General features: G+C 45.7%; 1 protein-coding gene across 6 annotated transcripts in view; it reads left to right on the forward strand.

Annotated features, from left to right (window-relative positions):
- RPTOR (regulatory associated protein of MTOR complex 1) overlaps positions 1 to 24587 on the forward strand; it is a 344118-nt gene that overhangs the window by 259487 nt on the left and 60044 nt on the right. For all 6 annotated transcript variants that reach the window (XM_059998020.1, XM_059998021.1, XM_059998025.1 and 3 more), the window contains 3 exons: positions 842 to 943; positions 8074 to 8157; positions 9574 to 9684. In XM_059998020.1, the coding sequence (XP_059854003.1) occupies positions 842 to 943; positions 8074 to 8157; positions 9574 to 9684 (297 nt within the window). The remainder of the gene's footprint in view (positions 1 to 841; positions 944 to 8073; positions 8158 to 9573; positions 9685 to 24587) is intronic.

Raw genomic sequence — 24587 nt, forward strand, 5'->3', positions numbered from 1 at the left:
GGTTCCTGCAAAGAACTGTCTATTCTTGAGCCTCTGAATCATCTTTTCTTCTGTTTGAACCCAGTCCGGTTGTGCTTCTGCCCACTACCAGGGCCCTCCTGTTACATCCTTAATGGTCTCCAGGGCCCTCCTTGTCACCATCTGCTCTGGACCTTGGTCCTGCCTGACCCTGTACAGGTATGGAAGGTGCCGACCATGTCCTCCCCCTAAAACACTCCTCCCTGGCAACCTGGCCACCACCCACTCCTGATCCCCCTCTGCTGGCCTTACCCTTGTGTCTCCACCTCCTTGGCCTCTCGCTCTTGGGGGGCTCCAGGGCTCAGCCCAGGGTCCCCTCTGTTTCTCACTTAACTTTAAACTAGATCTGTCTCTCCAGCCCAGACCCATCTCCTGGACTGCGGGCTCACGTGGGCCATCATCCCCCAGATGTCTCGGTCGGGTGTCCAGTAGGCACCTTAAACTCAGTGTGTCCAAGCTGAGTTCCCCACGTGCTCCTCCCAAACGTGCTCCTCTTTCAGTCTTCCTGCCTCAGGTCTTGGGACCCCGCTTCCGGGTGTTTAGGCCCAAGCCCCGGCATTAACCTTACTGCAACCCTCTCTTACCCACACCCAGTCTGTCCTTGCAGCCTCTGGCTCTGCCGTATGAAACGTCCTGGTCTGACCATGTCTCACCACCTCCTCTGGTATGGCCCAGCCCTGTGTCCCCTCGCCTGGATGGTGGTGGCCGAGTGGAGTCAGGGCCTCACAAAGACACACGGCTGAATCGATGGTGGGGGTGGCGTATAAAGGCAGAGCCGGGTGAAGAAGGAGAGCCCCTGACTAACCCTCTGCTCGTCCCACAGCACAGCCCCTTCTTTGCTGAGCAGCTGACCGCCTTCCAGGTGTGGCTCACGATGGGCGTGGAGAACAGGAACCCACCTGAGCAGCTTCCCATTGTCTTACAGGTGAGTGTCTCCAGGTGAGCCAGATTGATGAAGGAGCTAGAAAACCCCGCAGCCGCCCAGGAGGGAACTAGTTTATTGGGGCTGAGTGTGCTGGTGTGTGACAGCCCTCCTGCTTTGGAGTTAATGCCTCCTTGTCTCCTGGGCTCGCCTGGTGAAGTCACTGAAGCCTCTCCCCCCCCCAATTAAACACTGATCTGGGCTGTCGTCAGCTGCCCTCCCCTCTCCCCCCATTGCTGCTGCCAGCAAGCTCCGTTCCAGCACGGCTCTGGCATCAGTGCCCCTTCTCTTTGGAAGGACATGAGATGCAAATCAACTGCAGAGAAAATGGGAGAGCCTGAGCAAATTACACACGTAGGTCGTGGCACCGCTCCCGCCACCTGTGGGTTGCTCACTTCCAGGGGGCTGTGCCCCGCGGTAGCTGTGGGCTGTTGCACTCTCTGGCTGTGCCGTCAAGCGCAGTCACCCATGTGGCCTGTGTCAGTGTTCACGCGGCACCTGGTGCCCCACGAGTGGTTTGGGAGATCAGTTCTGTGGGTCTCACCCAGCTAAGTTTTGAGTAATGAGATGGCAAAATACCAAACTTCGTCACAGGCAGGAAGTTTAGGAAGTTTTCACAGAACTTTTGTTTCAGTTAATGTATATTTATGGGGCAGGTGTAGGGACCAGGTCATGACATAAGCAAAGCTGTTTTGCTCTGAGACAGTGTCAATTGAGATGTAGAACCACTGTCAGTGTAGACACCAAGGCCTAATAATTCACTTTAGGCCCTGGAAGAGATTGTGTGCAGTGGGGATGAGGCAGTTGGACTTGGGTGAGAACTGTGGACGGTTGTGGGAAGGGCCGTGCCCGCAGCAGGAGGGGCTGCATGTCCAGTTAGGAAGTGGGGTCTTAAATTCTGAGAGCTGGCTGGGAAGACCATCACCTTCCCCTCAGAAAGCTGATTAGGTTGCTTTGCCTCACCTGCCTGAGGACGAGGCCTTGCCTCCCCCCAGGAGGGCCCCACTTTCTCACCATGCTGCTGACCACGTCTCGCAGAAGTACCATTCATCTTCACTGGGCCCAACGCGCTCTCTGAGCGGCTCCCGCCGCCAAGGACAGTTTGAAAAATAGGTGAATGGCTGATCCCTGTCCCACCTGGAGCGTGGCGGGCCCCCTCCCTGCATGGTCTGCTCTCCTGCTCTGTGCTGACCGCATGGTGGGCTGGGAAGGTGCCTACGACAGAACTGCGGTCTCATCTGGCTCAGGACTGTGTGCCGGGACCCAGGCAGCAGAGCAGTGAGAGCAGTTTGTGCAGTTGTGGAAATGCCACCACACAGCCTGGTCCTCGTGGCTTGATAATTACGTGGGCACAGGGTGTTGGTCAGGATCCTTCCCTGGAGATATTTTGGTGCTTTTTCTGTCTTATGACTGCTTATTTTCTGACATTGTGAAAAGAATGCAGAAATTATTAGTATTCCTCATGTGTGTTTCTAGATTAGTTTGACTATCTTGAGTTTGCAAGGTGAGCAATAAACAAATTTTCAAAACAAAACAAAATGAAAAGGAACGATAACAACACAACAAAGAAAACTCGCCATTTGGCAGGAGCCCACGAGTTCTCATGCAGCGAGTGGAAGGCTGACAGGGCTATGGGACAGCAGTAACCGGTTGGTTGCTGTGCTCCCCAGCTCCTAGGGTCATCCGAATTTTCATGAGAGGAGACTGTGACCAGCCTCCACTGACCTTCCTATTATTTCAATAATGTGATAGATAAAATTGGTCCTTTCCAAGCAGGGGCACAATGCCCAGCACTGAATCCTGCCTGGCAAACAATCCTGTTGTAAATGGCCTCCTATTGACTTTTTCTTTAATGTCCCATTTACAACCCACACGCCCTCAGGGAAAGAGAAGACCCAACTTCCTGATGCCAAAATGAGGGAATGACTCTGAAAGAAAAGAAAGGGGCATCTTCTGTGCGATCTTTCAGACGAACAAAACCATAGGTTCCTCATCATTCTGATGGGGGATCTGTCTGGGCTGTGTCCCACCTGGATCAGTGCAGGAACCTGTACTTAACAAGAAAACCCAACACAATGCAAAGGAGAGCTTGCTTCATTTGGGGTAGCCTGCGGTGTTGGCTTCTTTCTCATTAATTCAGTTATTTTACCAGAACCTGGGCCCCATTATCCATAAATTATCCCCAGTGCCTTGGCGAGTCAGGAAGTGTTGCTGAAGGGAAAAAGAATTTTAATACAGAGACGTCACAGCTTTTCTAATCCCTGCTACTTTTTCCACTGCCAGAGAGCGTTTTCTCCCTCCGAAAACTCAGAGGCATTAACTGAGGATCATTGGAGTAAAATGAACTGTCTCCTCGGGCTGATCTGCAGCCTCTCGTGTAGATGTAAGCGTGAACGTACGCTTTTCCTGACCAGTCCTGATGTCCTTTTTCACCTTTTAAAAATACAAATCAACAGAAAGGACGGGAAGGAAGATTCTTGAGCCCTGCCACACTGCAAGGCCTGGCCCCGTGGTCTCCCGGTCTGGTGGCCCTGCCTGGACTCAGCATTACTGTCTGCACTCCCTCAGTGGCCCATGTGCAAAGAAGCCCCAGGCAGAGAAGGAGGAATCAATGTTGTGGAAAAAGAGAGGGAAGAGAGAAATTTTACAGGATTCCATGTTAGTACCTTTATACAGATACTACAAGTCAGTGTGGGCATTTCATTAGGAAACCCTGTTTGCTTTCATGCCATCATTTTATTTACAAATAGAATTTTTGGTCTGAAAGTACAGGATTATTATTAGATGGCATCAGGATAATAACTGGGATGTTATTATTACACATATTATATTCATCGGTGGCTCCAGAATCTCTGATCATCAGATTCCTGGGTCCACCAGGCCAGGACTGGAGCTTGAGAATCTGTTTTTTAAGAAGCGGCTCTATCCAGCAGTCTCAACGCAGAAGCCTGAGTGCGTTTTTGTGCACAAAGCAAATGAAAGGTTGTTGCCCTAGCAGCTCTGTTTTAGTTTGGGTATTTGTATCTCCATTATTAATCTTCAGTTTGGGTTGCCACAGACAGAAAGAAATCCCAGTAACTCATTTAGTTCACCAACGTTTATCTCTGTAATTTCCCCGGGGCCTGAGGCACACTGAAACAGGAATTTTTTTTTTTTTAAGTACAAATACAAACAAACAAAAGCCAGTCCTTTTTTAAAAAAGTAATTTTAATTTATGTTGGGCCTCAGTATTTTTAAAATGTAAATCAACAGAAGGAATCACAGGAAGCAGTAACGTTTAGAAAAACCAGTACTTGACATTTTCCCTAGGACTTGTTATTGATGCTGTTTATTTTCCAGTGAAACATCAATACCCACAGCACAAAACCCTGCATTGCTGAGGGTCTTGAGTCTCTGAGACAAGTGGGCTGTCTGTTGATGCTTTAATGTGTGTTTCGTCAACACGGACAACAGAGTCAGGAAAGATCGCATTGCAGTAGTGATGGTGATGGTTTCCCTTTTACTTTTGCCATCTGTAAATAACGTTGTAATGGAGACCTCTTACTGCTGGTCAGTGCACATGAGAAACAAACAATGCGAACTACGCGTGGTTAGGTTTCTTGGCCCAAGTTGCCATTTCTTCCACTGCAAAGTGCTCTGCTATTTACTTGAAAACACAGAGCTTTATTCACGTTGACAGTGTTTTAAATAACAAAGGGAATCAGTAAATAGAATCTTTACAAGTGTTAGATGTGTTTGATGTCTTTGATTTTTGAGGAATTACACCTGCTTTCACAAACCTAGTAAATGGAAGGTTCTGCTCGCCCTGGATCTCTAGAGACTTGAACCTCCGGCAGTTCCGTTTTCTTTAAAAACAAATAGGGAAAAACAAATACCGTATGCTAACACATATATATGGAATCTAAGGGAAAAAAAAAAAAAGGTCAAGAAGAACCTAGGGGTAAGATGGGAATAAAGACACAGACCTACTAGAGAATGGACTTGAGGATATGGGGAGGGGGAAAGGGAAGCTGTGACAAAGTGAGACAGTGGCATGGACATATATACACTACCAAACGTAAAATCGATAGCTAGTGGGAAGCAGCCGCATAGCACAGGGAGATCAGCTTGGTGGCTTGTGACCACCTAGAGGGGTGGGATAGGGAGGGTGGGAGGGAGGGAGACGCAAGAGGGAAGAGATATGGGAACCTATGTATCTGTATAACTGATTCACTTTGTTATAAAGCAGAAACTAACACACCATTGTAAAGCAATTATACCCCAATAAAGATGTTTAAAAAATAGGGAATTCCTTGGTGGTCCAGTGGTTAGGACTTGGCGCTTTCACTGCCAGGGCCCAGGTTCAATCCCTGGTGGTGGAACTAAGATCTCACAAGCCACACAGCACGGCAATAAATAAATAAATAGTCAATCAAATCGCTTCTGAGAGATGGAGACATCCTGTAGCTGGATGCTGACACCGAGACTAACATTCATCACACCCCTCATACCAGACCGCGTTGTACCAGACAGGCTGCATCTCATTTGATTCTGAAAATAAGCCCAAGTCACATGTTATCTCTCCTCTTCTTGATGAGGAAACTGAAGTGTCCAGAGGTTGTGATTTAAGCCACACTGTGAGGAAGTGAGATAGTCACATCAGCTTGACTCCAAAGCCCATGCCTTTCAGCCATCTAACCTTGCCCTCCAGATCTGTCTTTCCACTGCAGTGGCATGAGATAACCCATGAGTTAAACATGGGAAAGGGATCAGGGCCCGTTCAGATAGGCCCCTGTGAGCAACCCCACATAACCTCTCCCAGCTTCTTGTTTGGAGAACCTCAACTTCTCCAAACATAAAATGAACCACTCGATCATCCGTCTCGAAATAGCGATGTGGAAACAGGCTCCAAACCAGTGGGAAATGACATTCCAGCAGCTGAACCCAGCCACCTCCGCTTCCCTGACCCCTGGGCTGTCCGCAGGCTGGGAACACACGCTCTCGCCTCCTCTGCAGCCATGGGCCGCGCGTCCACCTGGGGAAGCTCCCCAGCCTCCCCCCTCCACCCGGGAACCCCTCCTCAGGAGCCTCGTGCTGCCGGGACCCTCCCCACTTTCCACTCCCTCCAGCATCTCCTGCCACCTCCTCTGTCCCCCACCTGCTGACCCTCCCTGCTTCCCACCCTCCTCCCGCCAACCCGTATTCACCCCTCAGAGGGTAGCCCCTTGAACCACTGCTCTGGCTGCGCCATTTCCTCACCCCTGTTCAGTCCCGACACCACGGTCCACATCCCTGCAGCCAGAGGGTCCTCTTCACGAGTCCCACTACTGATCCTCACCTCCCGGGAGCAGGTACACAGTTAAAACCTCCCCGCCTTCTCTCCCACCTCCCTCGCTGGTCTCTCTACCCAGCTTCTCCCTTGCAGACCACCCCAGGCTGGCTGGTCCGTCCATCTGTTCTTTCCTCTTGCCTCATTCCAAATCTTCTCTTTCAGTGGCTCCTTTCCCTGACCCCTATTCCCCCTCCTCCAGCAGGCTTTGTCGGTCATGCCCGCCAGCTGTCTTGGAGTCTGTTTCTCCCCATCGGTCATGGCCACGGTCAAGTCCACACATCCCACCCCTCCATCCATCTTCCTGCCAGCCTATTGCCCTCAGCAAGCACATTGGATGGGTCCCTCTGCTGCTCTTCTTAGGAAAAGCTGAAGCCCTTAGCTTGGTCTGCAGGTCTGGCTGGTTCTGGAGCCTCCCCCATTAGACTGGCCACCTGCCCTTCCTTGGGGAAGGCCCACACTTTCCCAGCCCCTCTGCCTGGAACCTAGGAACCCCACATGTCACCCACTGGGAGGGAGAGCTTTCAGACCCCCAGAGTAGGGAGTGGCCCCCAGTTGTCTGTTCGATGGTTATTGCAGTGTGGCTGCGGAATGTCTGTGTCTGGGCCAGGTGGTGATGGGAGGGGCCCTGCTGTTCCCAGTTGCACCCAGCACCGCACCCGCACACAGTAAGTGCTCTGTTCATGTGACCTCTGGGTAAACATCGTGAGGGAAAACTCAATATAAATGACTCCATTAAAGTTTAAAGCTTTGATATAACACAGGAAGAAAGAAAAAAATACGTGGCAGAGGTCGCTGTTTTTAATTTACAAAGAATCCTTTCATATCAAAAAGAAAAAGCCAGACATTTAAGTAGGAAAATAAGGACATGCATGGCCAGTTTACTAGAGAAATAGCCTATTAACCTATGAAAAAATATTTAACCTCACTTGTAATCAAAGAAATTCAGATTAAAAGAGCATTTTATTATTACCTATCATGTTGGGAAATAATAGTGTAACGTGGGCTAATATTTTGCTGGTAGCTTTTAATTTGATATTTAATAGAACTCTTGTGGGTGGGTCTTGTGTTATGAATTAGGAAATTAAGGTTCAGAGAAGTTATTTTCCCAAGGCCAAGTAGCCCGTGAGCACCAGAGCAAACATGTCCTGGTGCCCGGTATTCAGCCAAGGCTTGGTGGGCAAGTTGGTTCAGCTGGAGGGCAATCTGGTGATATAAGTGTGTATGCTCTGACCCTGTAATTTTACTTCTCAAGTTTATCCTAGGGGAAGGGGAAAAAAACGTAAATGTGCAGAGATGTACCTGGTAGAATTTTTATCACAGCATTGTTTACAATAGCAAAAATTTGATAATAATTTAAGTATCTAGCAATGGGGAGATTGTTTAAATGAATTATGCACATTTACAGAAAAGTTCAGTGCTGTCGTTGGCAGCCATAATGGTCAGACGTATCTAGCTATGTGGAGTGAGAGTGAGGGTGTATCATTTAGTCAGAAAGGAGATGAGAAACACAATAGTATCTTATCGAATTTAGAACAAACGGGACGTTGTACATAGAGAACAGTGTCTGGAAGTGGATAGACCAGTGTCATCAGTGGATATTTTCTTAAATGAGGTTATAAAGTGTCTGTTCTATTAGTTCCTACAGCGTACACATAGTTTACCTGTTCATGAAGAAATGGAGCATTCCCAGCCTGTGTAAAGCATGAGCCATAGAGAAAGGGGCACCTGCTGACCTGGGAGAACAGCCCCTGGGGATGCTCATCCTGGCTCCGTGTTGCGGGGCAAGGGGTGTTGCGGTGACACCGCCTCTTCTCCCTTCCAGGTGCTGCTGAGCCAAGTGCACCGGCTGAGAGCCCTGGACCTGCTGGGAAGATTTCTGGACCTGGGTCCCTGGGCGGTGAGCCTGGTGCGTGCTTCCTGTGTCCGCAGTGGGGGGCACGAGACTCCACGTCACCGTCTGACAAATCAAGGGACCTTGGCCATGCGGCCAAGGATGACTGTGGGGATGGCCGTTAAGCCTGCAAGCTCCCGTGGACCTCGCTTTTTGCACCTTCATTGTCACATTGTTGGGCGGCCCTTTCCCATCCGCTGTTAGGCTTCACCTTTGCAGGACAGAAAGCGTCCTTTAGGGACACTCTAAGGAGGGGCTCACCCCTGCCAGGCCAGGAAGCTGGCAGCCTCTGGGCTGAGTCCCCGGCCACACGCGGCGTGTGTTCTCCTAGGAGAAGCCTGCGAAGCCTCACTCGCCGTCCTTTCACTGTGGTTTTAGGCACAACTCTGAAACGCTTTTCTATCATTCTGTTCACAGGAGAATGGAAACAGCCATTCAAAACACTGACAAAAATAGAGTCAAAAGTGATCCATTTTTTCAACACATAAATCACCAGGGAAAGAGATCAGGAGGGACCTAGAGATAAAAGGGGATTCAGGAGATCCACCACCAGGTGCAGGGTCTGGACCTTATAGGGCTCTATTTGCAAATGAAAGTTTGAAAGTTAAAATTTGAAAAATTAATAATCATGAAACAATTAGAAATTTTACATGAACTGAATATTTTATGTTATTAAAGAATAATTGTTGAGACTTCCCTGGCAGTCCAGTGGTTAAGACTCTTTGCTTCCAATGCAGGGGGCGCAGGTTCGATCCCTGGTTAGGGGACTAAGATCCCACATGCAGTGCAGCGCAGCCAAAAAAAAAAACAATAATTGTAATTGTTCATTTTTTTAGGTGTGGTAGTGGTATGTGGTCATGTTTTCATAAAAGAGACCTTATTTTTTAGAGATAAACACTTAAGTGTTTACAGATGACACAATGTGATACCTAAGACGTGCTTCAGAACATTCAGGAAAGGACGGTGGGTAGGGCCAGCCAGGATGCCGCGCCCTTTCAGTTGATGGCGTTGAAGCCAAGTGATGGGCACATGGGAGTTCAGCATATTATTTTATCTCCATTGATGTATATTTAAGATTTTTTAATTGTATATTGTCAACCAAGAGTCATAATTGATAGTTCAACATGAAAGAGAAGAGGGAAAACCTAAAAATTAGGAAGAATGCACGAGCAGTCCTTGCTAGCCCTCTTATACTCCCAGGTGCCAGCAGGGAGGCCGTATGTAGCTCACCACAGGTAGACTCAGGTGGAGGCCTGGCATGTCTCTTAGCTGCGTGAGCTCATGCAGCCCAAGCAGGCAGGCCTGGGTCGCTTCCAGGAGAAGGACTGGAGGTGAGGGAGGCACGACCCTTCCCCATGCAGCTCCGTTAGTGCTGAGGACGCCATGCGCTCTGCTCCCTCCGGCGCGGGGCTGACGTGCTCTCTCTCGCAGGCCTTGTCTGTGGGTATTTTCCCCTACGTGCTGAAGCTGCTCCAGAGCTCAGCCAGGGAGCTGCGGCCTCTCCTTGTCTTCATCTGGGCCAAGATCCTCGCCGTGGACAGTGTGAGTAATGTCTGTCCCCTCCCACCACAGGAGAGCTGCTGAGAGTAGGGCGGGGGGCCCGGCCCCACCGTCCATTCTCCCTCCTCCTGGCCTCACGCCCTCCATGGCCTCCCTCCCTCCCAGGAAAGGCTGTGCTTCCCCTGGGCCCAGTCCTGGTCTGTCACACTGGCCCTCGGCTCACCTGTTGTCTCTTGTGCTCTGCCCCCTCCTCACCCACAACCACCCCTCCAGCCGGCGAATGACCCTGCCCGCTTCCTTCTTGACGCTCAGCCCTACCTCACCCCATCAGTCTCCTGTCTCCAGCCAGTGTTTTCCCTCCCCAACCCTGACCCTGGGAACAGTCCCGTGGAGGCCCAGGCTGTCACCTGTAAGGCTCAGGCCGCGGCACTAGCGGTCACTTCTCAGCCATGACAGCCCAGCCCATACCACGTCTCCAGCTCTGCTCCCAGTAGGCACCTCCCCACCCCTGTCCTCGTGCCTGTGGGTCTGCAGTCACATGGCCACTGCTCGAAGTCCTAGGCAAGGCCCTGTACTCAGAACTGTGCTGAAGGCCATAGGTGTCGCAGAGCTCAGCCGTCCCTGCCCACGACACTATCTACTGGGGACAAAACCCTCTGCTATGAGGCCGAATCGCACACATGCCTGGCATGAGGGTGACTCTTCAAAAAGTCGAGAAATCTTGTGGGCAGGGCTGCATTTGTGTGCCTCAGTGTAAAGGAGATTATAATGTTAACCCAGGTGGCAGGGGGCCACCGAGGCCTCTGCTGCAGGAATTCATGCCCAGACGGAGGGGTGAGGGTGGCCAGAAGGTGGGGGCTGCTGGATAGGAAGGGCCAGGGTAGGGGACGCACAGCTAACAGGAGGGCCAGGCAGGTGTGGAGAACAAATGGTTCTCGAGTTTGAACCTGTGTGGGGAGTGGGCCGGCTGTGTCAGTGACAAAGGGGCGCCGAGCGGGGGGGCGTGGTGAGGGGAGTGCTCAGGGGACCACTGGTGATGGGGCCTCGTGGCCTGGGAGGTGGAGACTAGGGCCCTCGTCTACCCGATGACGATGGCAGGCAAGTCCTCGAGGGGAAATGTGACACGAAGGCCCAGCGCGCTGAGGGCTGAGCTTCGGGGTCTGCTCTTCGGGGGACAGAGAAGGGAGGGTAGAAGGAGGTTGTCAGAGAGGGGAAGGGTGGGAAGTCTGATAACAGAACATGAAGAAGGAGGCTCCGGAACAAGGGAGAGCACTGGGAGCGGGACAGAGACCCTCAAAGAGGCTGCTGCACTTGGCAGTCAGGCTTCAGAAGTATGTGGGGAGGGAGGCAGAAATGGGGGCTCTGGGGAGGAAGGACAGGGTGCGGCCCTCAGCTTGCTTGAGGGGTTTGTAAGTGGGGAGACGAGTTGGCATCAGTGGTTGGGTTTGCTTGCTTGTTTTGAAGGAATGGTGACTTAAATGGTCTCTAGTTGGGAGAAAAGAATCAGCAGAGAAACAGCCATACATCTAATTGGACTTTGACCCGCTCGCTGTGTACATGTGCGTGTGCACACATGTGTGTATCTGGGTGACACCCCGTGGCAGGGGCTCTTGTGTGAAGATTTTCTTAGTTCTTGCATCAACTCCATGCTATAAGTGTGGTTTTGTAGATTATCTGCAGATAAGAAAATGCTCATTTAAGGAGCTGCCCAGGAGCCCATAGCAAACCTGTAACAATTTGCTGTGAGCTGAGTGGAGCCCTTTCCACCCACAGGAAAGGGGGATCAGCAGAGCCACAGAGAAGGAGGGCAGGAAGCAAGGGCATCACCATGCAAAGGGAGAGACCATTCTCTGCTCTGCAAGGGGTAAAAGGAGAGAGTGGGGGACCTCAGCTCAGAGTGTCAGCCCCTCCTTCCTGTCCAGGACCCCTGCGCCATTGAGATAGCCCTGCAGGCCACCCGCTACCTGGGGCTTTTTTCAGCTCACACACCCACAGGGCTTCCACTCCCTAGCACCGGTGGGCCTGGAGGTGACAAATGCGTCAGGCAGATCCGGCCACCTGGTCCTGTCCCTACCGCCTTCGTGTATCAGTCCTGCACGCTGCTGCCCGAACCCATTCACGTGACCCTCTTTGCTCCAGTGGTAATAACTGTGGTAATAACACTGCCTGCAGTATGGTTACAGAGATCAGAACTACGGTGTATAAAGCAGTTTTGGAAATTTTAGAGTGAAGGGAGTAGCGGTAAAACCTCATTTCTACCCAGCCCGTCTCTGCTACACTAAAGCCTTTTGTTGCTGATCGGAAAGCCTGGTCTTGTGGCTCAGGAAACTGTACCTTTTGGTCATTTCTACTTTGCCCTTTGTCAAATTTAATTGAAAAGCCAAGCTACATAAACAAGAGGGCTTTTCTGGGGAAGTTATTTCAGAACCTTCCTTGCTTCTCTCCTACTTCAATACCTTTGTCATCTGTATCACATGTTTAGAAATTCACTGGCACTGCTCTTGGTACCTGGCCATTAAGGACCATGTGCAAAGGTTCTGGATGCATAAAATGGAGAGACTACCATGACGCAAAGCCCAATGAAGGGGAGGGACAGAAAAGATTTCCCCTAAGAGATGAGGGGTGGCAATCGGCCACCCAGGCCTGCTCCCCGGGGCCACCAGTGCTACAGTAGCAACACCTTCAGCCAACTGTGATTCTTGTACTCATCAGGATTTTTAGTAGCTTTTAGTACCTGGAAATAGAGAATGTCTTTATATTTAGTCTTTGGAGTGGCTATTTCTGCTTTAATTTTTTTTCTTTACATGAAGGTAGATGACCCTTCAGAACTGCACTTTGCTGCTGAATTCTCATGGAATTTGCAGTTAATCATCGTAATCTGGTTTGAAACTGCCTCTTGGTCACATTTGTCTCCAGGGGTCTGTTTATCTCTGGAGCCCAATATGGGAGAGCTCGTCGACAGCACAGATGCTGCAGTGCTCCTCCATTACACCTGCTCTAAGGCCATCTCAGGGCCTGCGTTCACTGTCTGCTCGATGCTGGAGGAATTACACATTTAATAACACTTGAGGAGCTGTTCCTGGGCCCAGCTGGAAATGTCCTAGCCTGCAATGTTCTTGTAAGTGCAGGCGCTGGGACCATCCTCTGAATTAGTTCCTTAACCAGCTTGTAGCACCTGTTTATTTAAGGGCAATCATCCCACTGAGAGACATTTTTTAGTATTTCCGATTGAGACAGCATCATTTACTTCATCCTTCCTTTTCATGATCACCCTGGCCTGAGTTTCCAAGAGATTAAAGTTCCGTGTGTTTCTGACGAGTTGTTCCTCCCCTCCCCTCCTGGCATCTGGCCTCCGCGTACTCATATGGTATGTGCCTCCCGCAAAGCTCAGAGCTCCCAGAGTGAGTCCTTGATGTGGCCACCATGAGGGTCAGAAGGCATGTTGTTTGTGACAGGGACGCCCACCTTGGGATGAAGGAACCTGCACAGAGGCACAGACGAGGCGAGGCGTCCCAGCACTCGAACACACTCAGCTGTCCCTGGGCTGCGGAGCTTCCCACCCTCAGGGCACTTCCCCAAGAGTTAAGAAAGTGTGGGCCCCACTCAGGCTGTACTCCCAGCTAAGGGATGAGTCTTGGGCCCCCTCTTTATCCCACAAGCATATGTTGAGCACACACTATGTGTCATTATGTGAGGGGCTCCTAAAGGATTCAGAGAATTACCTGGTTTTTTTTTTTGAGCTCAAACGTCCATTTATTTCAAAGCAGTAATAATTTAAAATTATAAAAACCTTCCCGCCGTCGAACACGTAGAGGGTGAGGTCGGATACAAACAGGAAGGGAGTCAGACGCCCCGCCCTGGGGAGGCCGGGCTCCCTCCGCAGCTGGGAGGGGCAGGTCCTCCAAGCCTCCACCGCGGCAGACCCAGTGGCACCGCAGTCCGTGGGCGTGAGGGGTGCAGGGGGCCGCAGAGTCCGCAGTCCTGGCCCGCGGCCCAGTGCTCGCCCTGGGGGCCGGCCAGGATGCTCAGGAGCTGCTGGCTGGGTTCTCATTACCGGGCGAGCTGAAGGAGGAGGACAAGGAGGAGGAGAAGCTCACCACCGCCAGGCCCGGGGGTGGGGGGTGGTGGTCGGTGGCCGTGTTCTGACCTGTGAGGCTTTTTTGGCAGATGGGGCAGCTGTCCAGCCAGGGCACGATGCAGCTGTCGTGGAAGAGGTGGTTTCAGGGCAGCTGCCGCACGCACTCGCCCAACCCATAGTCGTCCTTGCACACGGGGCACTCCAGCCTGGAGCCTAAGTGCTCCTTGGTCACGGGGTCGGGGTGGGGAGGGCCTGGATTTTCTTTTTGTCTGTGGGCGGGGGGGCCCTGTTTTCAAACTGATTGAGGCACAGGAATTACCTCAGGCTTAGAGAAGGTAGGCTCAGTCTTGGAGGAAGCAAGGAGGGGAACTCCAGAAAGAGCTACAGGCTCAGAAGGATCATGTGCCATTTGACTGAAGGGGCAGTGTGCACTGTGGGGGCACTGATGTACAGAGAAGGCGTGCCTCGGGACAAGGAAATCTAATAACAGCACATTAGGAAAGCCCTTTCCTGTCGTCTCAGTGCCCTGATAATCTCCAAGAGATCTGGTCCCAGAGGATCTCTTTTTAAATCACCCATACACCATGTTACTCTACACTTACTGCTACCAAGTAAAAATTACCAGACATGTGAAGAAGGAGGAAAATATGATCCATAATGAGGAGAAAAAGAAAATGAGTCCACTGAAACTTATTCTGAACTCTCACAGATGTTAGAATTAGCAGACAAGGACATTAAAATGGTCATTAGAAGTCTGTTCCATATAAAAAAGCTCCACTGAGACATGGAAAATATTAAAAGGACCCAACTCAAACTTCTAGAAATGAAAACTGTGATACGTGACATGAAAAGTATACTAGATGGGATTAACAACCGATTAAATGTTGCAGAAGAAAAATTAGTGAACTTAAAGACATAGTAATAAAAACTCCAAAATGAAGCACAGTGAGAAAAGAAACTTTTATAAAACTAAAGGAACATCTTTGAGTTGTGGGACAACTGCAAGTGACCGAATATATGGGTACTGGGGGCCCCTAACGGGGGATGGCAGAAAAAATATTTGAAGAAATAATGGCTAAGATATTTTCAGATTTGATGAAAACTATAAACCCGCAGATCCAGGAAGTTCAACAAACCCCAAACACAAGAAACATGAAGAAAACTACACCAGGGCACCTGATAATCAAATTGCTTAAAAAACAGCAAGTTAAAAAACTCAGAATATAAGCAAGTTGCTGTTTTTTAACAGCAAGTTAAAAAACTCAGACAATAAGAAAAGGAACAAAGAAGCAAAGATAAGGATGACAGCAGATCACTTGTCAGAAACAGTGACCAGAGTAAGACAGTGGGGCTGCATCTTTAAAGTCCTGGAAGAAAAACCATCAACGTAGAATTCTGTACCCAGTGAAAATATCTCTAAAAAATGGAGGCAAAATAAAGACTGTTTAAGACATATAAAACTGAAAGAATTCATCACTCATAGATCCACAGTATAAGCAATGTTAGAGAAAACCCTTTGGGCAAAGGAAAATAATACCTGGAGGAAACATGCATGTACACCATATGGTGAAAAGCACCAGGAAAGAATGCTCCACTGTTAAATGTATGGGGTTTATTTTCCTTGTTATTTAAATCTCTTTAAAAGATAATTGACTATTTAAACAAAAAGTAATAACAGTGTACTGTGGAGTCTATAGCAATATGTAAAAGCAAAAGGTATGCTAACAGTAACAAAAAGGTTGGGAAGAGAGAAATTGAGGAAATACTATTGTTAGTTTCTCTTCACTTTATTGAAGTGATATAATATCACCTGAAGGTGAACTGTGATAAAATGTAGTCTGTAAACCTTAAAGTTATCACTAAAAATTTTTTTTACTATAGCCAATTAGCTAACAAAGGAGATAACATGAAATCATAAGTATATACAAGCAACACAAAAGAAAGAAGAAAAGGAGGGAAAGGGAACAAAGAATAGATGAGATAAATACCACAAACATAAGGCAATAGGTTTAAGCATAACCATATCAATAATCACAATGTAGATAGTCTAAATACCCAATTAAAAAGCAGAGAGTGTCAGATTGGATTTAAAAGAAAAAAAGAACAAATTATATGAGCCTAAAAGAAATGCACTTTCAGTGTGAAGACACAAATAGATTAAAAGTAAAAACATATCATGCTACCACTAAGCAAAAGAAGGCAGCAATGCCCCCGTTAATATATCAAAGTAGGTTTCAGGGCAGAGAATATTACCAGAGACACAGAGGTGTTTCCTGACACTAAAGGAGTCTACCCATCGTGAGAATAGAACAGTCTAAATGTTTATTCACCTAATAACAGTATTTCAAAACACATAAAATGAGAACTGGTGGAACTGCAAGGGGAAATAGGTAATCCATAATTACACCTGGAGAATCCAGCACTCTCTTCTCAGTAAATGACAGAACGAGTAGACGGGGAACCAGGGAGGTTCTCTCAGACACTTGAACAACACCATCCACCTGCTGGACGAAACTCCACACAACTGTAAACTACATGTTCTTTCCAAATGCCAGGGACGTACACCAAGATGGACCTCATCCTGCATCGTAGAACAAACCATGACACATTTAAAAGAACTGGAATCTTACACAGCATATTCTACAACCACAGTGGAATCAAATGCAAAATCAAAAGAGGTAATAGGGCAAAAAAAAGAATTTTTTTTTTAAAAAGAGGTAAGGGCTTCCCTGGTGGCACAGTGGTTGAGAGTCCGCCTGCCGATGCAGGGGATACGGGTTCGTGCCCCGGTCCGGGAAGATCCCACATGCCGCAGAGCAGCTGGGCCCGTGAGCCATGGCCACTGAGCCTGCACTCCGCAACAGGAGAGGCCACAACAGTGAGAGGCCCGCGTACCGCAAAAAAAAAAAAAAAAAAGGTAATAGGAAAATCAACAACACTTGGAAACTAAACTGCATACTTTTAAATAAATGATTAAAATATTTTAATTATAAAAGTTTAATAAATATAAATATATTGTATAAAATAAAACAATATTAAAGTATAAATGTTATATAAATAAATGTATAAGCAGCATAAATATGTAAAATCATATTTATAATTATAAGTATGTATAAAATAAGTGGGACTGCATCAAACTAAAATCTTCTGCATAACAAACAGTCAACAAAATGAAAAAACAACCTTCAGAATGGAAGAAAATATTTACAAACATCTATCTGATATGAGGTTAATATCCAAAATATACTACTATAAGGAACTCTTGCAATTCAAAAAGAAAAAACCTGATTAAAAAATGGTCAAAGGACCTGAATAGACATTTTTCCAAAGAAGACATACAGCTGGCCAAAGGGCACATGAAAAAGTGCTCAACATCACTAATCATCAGGGAAATGAAAATGAAAACCACAATGAGGTATCACCTCATACCTGTCAGAATGACTGTTGTCAAAAAGACAAGAGATAACAAGTTCTGGCAAGGGTGTGGAGAAAATAAGGGTGTGGAACGCTTGTGCACTTTTGGTATGAATGTAAATTGGTGCTGCCACTATGGAAAATAACATGGAAGTTCTCAAAAATTTAAAAATGGAACTACCATACAATCCAGCAATCTCACTAATGGGTGTATATCCAAAGGAAATGAAGTCGGTAGTATCTCAAAGAGATACCTGCACACCCAAGTTAGTTGTAGCATTATTCACAATAGCCAAGATGTGGAAACAACCTAAGTGTCCATCATCAGATGAATGAATAAAGAAAATGTCACACACAAACACACACACAGTGGAATATTATTTAGCCATAAAAAGGAGGGGGAGATCCTGCCATTCATGACAACATGGTTGAACCTGGAGGACATTGTGCTAAGTGAAATAAGCCAGACAAGAGAAAGACAAATGTATGATCTCATTCATTTGTGGAATCTTAAAAAAGTCAACTCGTAGAAACAGAGTAGAATGGTTTTTGTCAGGGGCTGGGGAGTGGGGGAAATGAGAAGATATTGGTCAAAGAGGACAAACTTCCAGCTATAAGATAAATAAGTTCTGGGGATCTAATGTACAGCATGGTGACTAGTTAACAATACTGTATTGTATACTTGAAAGTTGGTAAGAGAGTAGATTTTAAGTGCTCTTCTCACTCTAAGAAAAAAGAAGGTAACTATGTGAGGTGATGGATGTATTAATTCTATTGTGATAATCATTTCACAATAAATACTTTAACCATGACATTTTACACCTTAAATATATACATTTTTGTTAATTATACCTCAGTAAATCTGGGAGAATATTTATGTATATTTTATAATGTAATTGATATTTATATACTTTAGTATAATTTGTATATAATTATAAATATTTATAATCATATAAACATTTATATTAATATGTAAAATAATGAAATAAAACTTTTTAAAATAATTTTTTTCAAAAAGGAGGTCTCAAGGGAAGTAAAAAGTACCTTAAACTGAATAAAAATGAATATACAACATATCAAAACCTGTGGGACACAGCTGAGCAGTGCTGAGAGGGAAACTTCTAGAACTAAATGCATACAATAGAAAAGAAGAAAGACAACATTTAGGCAAAAACACAAGGTACAAAGTGATACATAGCCAGGAAAAATATGGGTTATCTTCACTAATCATATTAATTACATAAAGATCAAATATCTACCTTTCTTGGTCCTGTGCAGATATGACTTTAGACAGATCTAATCTTTCTTCTGATATTTTTCACATACTCTTTTAGGCAGACACAGGGAATAATACACAATTCTGTGTCATAAAAATTATTCCAGAATCTTTCAAGGGAAGAACTTCTCGTGAACATAATTTTTTAAATGATAAATATGGAAGATTATAATTACTTATAGTCCTGTAAAGGTAATAAAGAAAGGTTTCAGGGACTTCCCTGGTGGCATAGTGGTTAAGACTCCACACTCCCAATGCAGGGGGCCTGGGTTCGATCCCCGGTCAGGGAACTAGTTCCCGCAAGCATGCTGCAACTAAGGAGCCCATGTGCCACAACTAAGGAGCCTGCCTGCCGCAACTAAGACCCGGTGCAACCAAATAAATAAATAAATGTTAATTCCCCTATTAAAAAAGAAGAAGAAGAAAGGTTTCAAATCACTGACTTCAGCTTCAACCTGAAGATGTTAGTAAAAGAAAAGCAGATTAAACCCAAAGTAGGTAGGAGAAAGGAAATAATAAAGATCACAGTGGAGATCAATGCAAAAGAGAACAGAAAAGCAGTAGAGAAAATCCACTCAACCAAAGGCTGGTTCTTTGAGCAGATCAATAACTGCTCAGACTGATAAGGAAACAGAAGACACAAAACCCCAAATCAGGAATGAGAGAAGTGGCATCACTGAAGGTTCTGGAGACACTGAAGGGATAGTGAGGGAATTTATAGACAACTTGATGCCCAAGCTTTTGATAACTTTGATGAAATTAATTCTTTGAATGACACAAGCTGCTCACTTAAGAAGATATATAATCTGAATAGCACTGTATCAATTTTTAAAATTGTATTTGTGGTTAAAAACTTTCCTGCAAAGAAAGCTCCAGGTCCAGATGGCTTCACTGGTGAATTCTGCCCAAATGTTAATGAAGAAATATACGGATGGGAAACAAGCATCTTCCCATATCATCCTATGATACTTGCTTTGCGCTGATACCAAAAACCAGACAAGAAAACTACAGACCAGTGTCCTTGGTGAAGATAGATGCAAAAATTGTAAACCAAAATTTAGCAAATCAAATTCAACAATATATAAAAAGGATAGTACATCATGACCTTGAAGGACTTATTTCAGGAATGTAAAGTTTTTAAAGATTGAAAAACCAATGTAATTTATCATATTAGCAGAAGAAAACCCATATTATTATCTCAATAGACAGAAAGAAAGCATTTGACAAAAACTAAAATCTATTCCTGATTTTAAAAAAAACACCTCTCAGAAAACCAATAAGGGAACTTCATCAGCATGAAGAATAGCATCTACAAAAAATGCTACAGCCAACATCACACCTAGTGGTAAAAGTCTGAACACTAAGATCAGGAGCAAAACCAGGGCATCTGCCCTCATCACTTCTCTTCCAATTTTTGCTGGAAGTTCTAGGTAGTTCAATGAGGCAAGAAAAAAAACATCCAGTTTGGAGAGAAAGATGTATAACTGTCTTTATTTTCAAACAGCACAATTCTCTGTGTAGAAAATCTGACTGAATCTACAAACAAATACTAGAACTAATAAGTGACCTTAGTAACATTGCAAATTATAAGATCAATACCCCAAAATGAGTCTTATTTATATACACTGTTAACCAATTTATACAAACTGTTAAGAACATTTACAATGGTATCAAAAATATGAAATACTTAGGGATAAATTCTGGCAAAGATATGCAAGACATACACTGAAAACTACAAACTATTGGTAAGAGAAATTAGAGAAACTCTAATAAATGGAGAGATATTCAATTATCATGGGTCCTGATCTTAAAATCCATATGGAAAAGCAAAGGACCTAGAATAGCCAAAACAACTTAAAAAAAAAAATTTAAAGGACAACTACTACCTGATTTCAAGGCTTATCATAAATCTACAGCAATTAAGACTGTAGAAGTGGCATCAAAATGTGCAAAATATCAATGGAACAGAATAGAAAGTCAAGAAATAGACTCACACATATACAGACGACTAATTTTTGAAGTTACAAAGACAGTTCAACTCAGTGGAGTTAGAGATAGTCTTTTCAACATGTGGTGCTGGGGCCATTGGACATCCATCTGCAAAAGTGAACCACAATCTACACCATGTACCATGACAAAAATTAATTCAAAATGGGAAAATATTTGTGAATCATTAATTTGATTAAAAACTTGAAATGAGAATATGTAAAGCACTCTCAAAATTCTATATGAAAAGAAACACGCAAACCAAAAAAATGGGCAAAAGCTTTGAACATACACTTCATTAAAGAAGTATGATGGCAGATAAGCACATGAAAAGGTGCTGAACATCATTCATCACCAGAGAAATACAAAGTTAAAACCGCAGTCAGATACCACCACATACCTATCAGAATGTCTGAAATGAAAAAGACTGATAGTATCAAGTGTGGGCTGGGATTTGGAGGAACTGAAACTCTCATAAATTGTGTTCGGAATGCAAATGGCACAACCACCCTGGGAGGTTTCTTCACAGTTTTTTATAAAGATTAACATACATACTCAACCATCGAATCCAGTCATCTTACTCATAGATAGTCACCCAAGAGAAATGAAAGCATATGTCCAGACAAAAACTTCTACATGAATGTTTATAGCAGATTTATTTGTAACAGCCAAAAACTGGACATAGCCTGAATGTCCATCAACAGGTGGATGAATAAGCAAATGGTGATTTACCCATACAATGGAATACTACTCAGCAATAAAAAAGGGTAAACTAATCCCCAAATAATTATGCTGTGTAAAAGGATACATGTTGTATTATTCCATTTAAACAAAATTCTAGAAAATGCAAACTATAGCCACAGAAAGCAGATTAGTGGAATAGGAGGAAGGATTCCAAAGGGCATAAGGAAACTTTTCAGGAGATAGCTTAATTACCTTGCTTGTAGGCATGGCTTCACAGGTGTAAACATACATCCAATATTGTCAAATTATATAGTTTAAATATGTGCAGGTTTTTGTATATCACTTATACCTGAATAGAGCTGTTAAAAAATTCAAATTGTAGAATAGTCCACAAAAAAACTGTAATTGTCCTATCTAGATTTTCAATTCAAGAAAGACCAAAAAATGTGGGGAAAATTGTTCCAGATTAAGACTAATGTTGCATGACAACTAAGGGCAGGTTCTGACTGGATCCTGGATCAAAAACCAAAGGCTATAAAGGACATTATTTGAACAATTGGGAGAAATTTGAATAAGGACTGAATATCAGATAATAATATTGTATCAATGTTAAATTTCTTGAGTGTGATCATGGTTTTGTGGTTATGTAAGATAATGTCCTTTTTCTTAAGAAAATTTCCAGGCAAAATGTCATGCTATCTGCAGCTTTCAAAAAGTGCAGAAAAATACAGGGGAAAGGAAAGGGAGAAGCAAATGCAGCAGAATATTTTTTATTAACTGTCCTTCAGGTTGTGTGATGGAATCAGCCATCAAAAGCAACATTACACGTAGATGAGAGAGTCCAGAGAATGTGGCAAAATCTACCCTACTCTGGGAGGATGGCGGTGGTTGTCTTTTAATAAATACCTTAAGTTGTTTGTTATCATTTGTTTCTCTGCTAATTAACAAGATTAAGAGAGGGGAGGGACTTCCCTGGTGGCTCAGTTGTTAAGAATCCACCTGCCAATGCTGAGCCTGCACTCTAGAGCCCACGAGCCACAACTACTGAGCCTGCATGCCGCAACTACTGAAACCCGCGCCCTAGAGCCCGTGCTCCACAACGAGGGAAGCCACCACAGTGAGAAGCCCACGCACTGCAATGAAGAGTAGCTCCCCCTTGCCGCAACCAGAGAAAGCCCGCGAGCAGCAACGAAGACCCAACGCAGACAAAAATAAAATAAATAAATACATTTATAAAAAAAAGAGAGGGGAGACAGTTAGAGATTTCTATAAGCTAGGTTCCAGTTAATAGAGGTTTTTTCATAGACACAGCTAGTATGTAATTCAGGCAGACCTTCCCTAGTTACAGCTGATAAAGTTTTATTTATAGTGCCACCAGGGGATTCCAAGGGCACAGTGTCACTGAATTTGGAAAAACATTGTGTGTCAGTATAGAGGAAGTACATCCAGATGTGGGGACACAAAGAGCTTCACTGTGTGTGCCAGCTATCCCAGTCCCAAGAAGGAACACATTGTGTGAGTGAAAAGCAGATCAGAGATTAGTGGAGTTTAATTTCTGTAGCCCCCACCCCCGTCCTCCCCACATCTGTGCTAGTTCTCCTTCTCAGTCTCAAAACTTCTGCTGTTTTCTCTGCATAGTGATTTTATCCCAGCTCACTGACTCTGACGTTCACAGCCTCTCTTCCTGCAACTGTATCCCCCCTTTCCCCCCCACCCCGCTGCCAGCTCACAGTTGAAAAAGTGAGCAGGGTTAACTTCCTCTCCCATCCAAATATGATTCACATCACCCAAATTGGAGTGTGATCAGATGGGCCAGAGGATCTGCCATCCAGAACCTGCTTTCTTTTTTTTTTAATTAATTAGTTTATTTATTTATTTTGGGCTGTGTTGGGTCTTTGTTGCTGCACGTAGGCTTTCTCTAGTTGCGGCGAGCGGGGGTTACTTTCGTTGTGGTGCGCAGGCTTCTCATCGCGGTGTCTTCTCGTTGCAGAGCACGGGCTCTAGGCATGTGAGCTTCAGTAGTTGTGGCACATGGGCTCAGTAGTTGTGGCTCGCGGGCTCTAGAGCACAGGCTCAATAGTTGCAGCGCACAGGCTTAGTTGCTCCACGGCACGTGGGATCTTCCCAGACCAGGGCTGGAACCCATGTACCCTGCATTGGCAAGCGGATTCTTAACCACTGCGCCACCAGGGAAGCCCCTGGAACCTGCTTTCTTAATGGTCCAATCACGGAAGGCAGGGCAGCCCATGGGGCTGGTCCTATGACAACCCGGGGCAAACGTACCTCCTGTGCTGGGAGTTTGTGTCCTGAATGCTTTGTTCTAAACAGTTTTCATTTTAATAAGATATTTTTTTAATCATAATTTTATATTTACAGAAAACGTAAGACAATAGTAAATAGAGTTCCCGTATGTCCCACACCCAGTTTCCCCTGTTGTCAATACCTTACATTAACATGGTACAGCTTGGTAAGAAAGTGGCAGCCTCCTATAGGGCCCATGCCAATGAGCAGTTGCCAGAGCTGCCACTGCCAGTATCCCTGTCTCCATAGTGAGCCATAGCTGCCCCCTGCCTCCTAGGGGACCCTCCAACACTAGCAGGAAGGAAGGAAGGGATCATCTACGATCCCCTACCATGGATTCTCTGGGACAACAAAAATGTCCCTTATTTGTAAAGAAGCCTTGGAATTTCCAGGAGAAGATGGAAAGCATGGATCAGAGAAGGATGAGCAACTCTCCCAAGTTCACTCTGCTGACTGGTGATCAGATCTGGGTAAGAATTCCCATCTTCATTCAAAACTCAGAGCCCTTCTATATACCATACCACAGCGGGGCATATGCAGTCCATTCATCGATGAAATTCCCATTTTTTGATTATTCACCTTTGATTATTCCACTGTAACTTCCTTTCTAATGACTAACAGTTTAAAAGGAGTACCAAAAGTCTACTTTTCACTGAAATTCTGTATTTTTAGATAAGCCCGAGGACTTGGGATTCAGTGTGAAAAAGAAATAAAAGAAGCTGTTCCATTAAAAAAACAACAACAGGGCTTCCCTGGTGGCGCAGTGGTTGAGAGTCCACCTGCCGATGCAGGGGACACGGGTTCGTGCCCCGGTCCGGGAAGATCCCACGTGCCGCGGAGCGGCTGGGCCGTGAGCCATGGCCGCTGAGCCTGCACATCCGGAGCCTGTGCTCCGCAACGGGAGAGGCCACAACAGTGAGAGGCCCACGTACCGCAAAAACAAAAACAACAACAACAACAGCAAAACATGGTACATTTTTTACAACTAAGGAGTCGATGTTGATACATTGTCATTAACTAAAGTCTACACTATTCAGCTTTCCTCAGTTTTAACCTCATGCCCTGCTGTTGCTCCAGGACCTCTCTCGGACCCCACATGGCAGTCATCACATCTCCTCTGCCTGCTCTTGACCGGACGGTCTCTCAGACTTTCCTGATTTGAATGACCCCGACGGTTTAGAGGAGGCCTGGGCAGGGATGTGCAGA

The sequence above is a fragment of the Delphinus delphis genome, chromosome 19, assembly GCF_949987515.2.
Source record: "Delphinus delphis chromosome 19, mDelDel1.2, whole genome shotgun sequence".
Classification (NCBI taxonomy): Eukaryota; Metazoa; Chordata; class Mammalia; order Artiodactyla; family Delphinidae; genus Delphinus; species Delphinus delphis.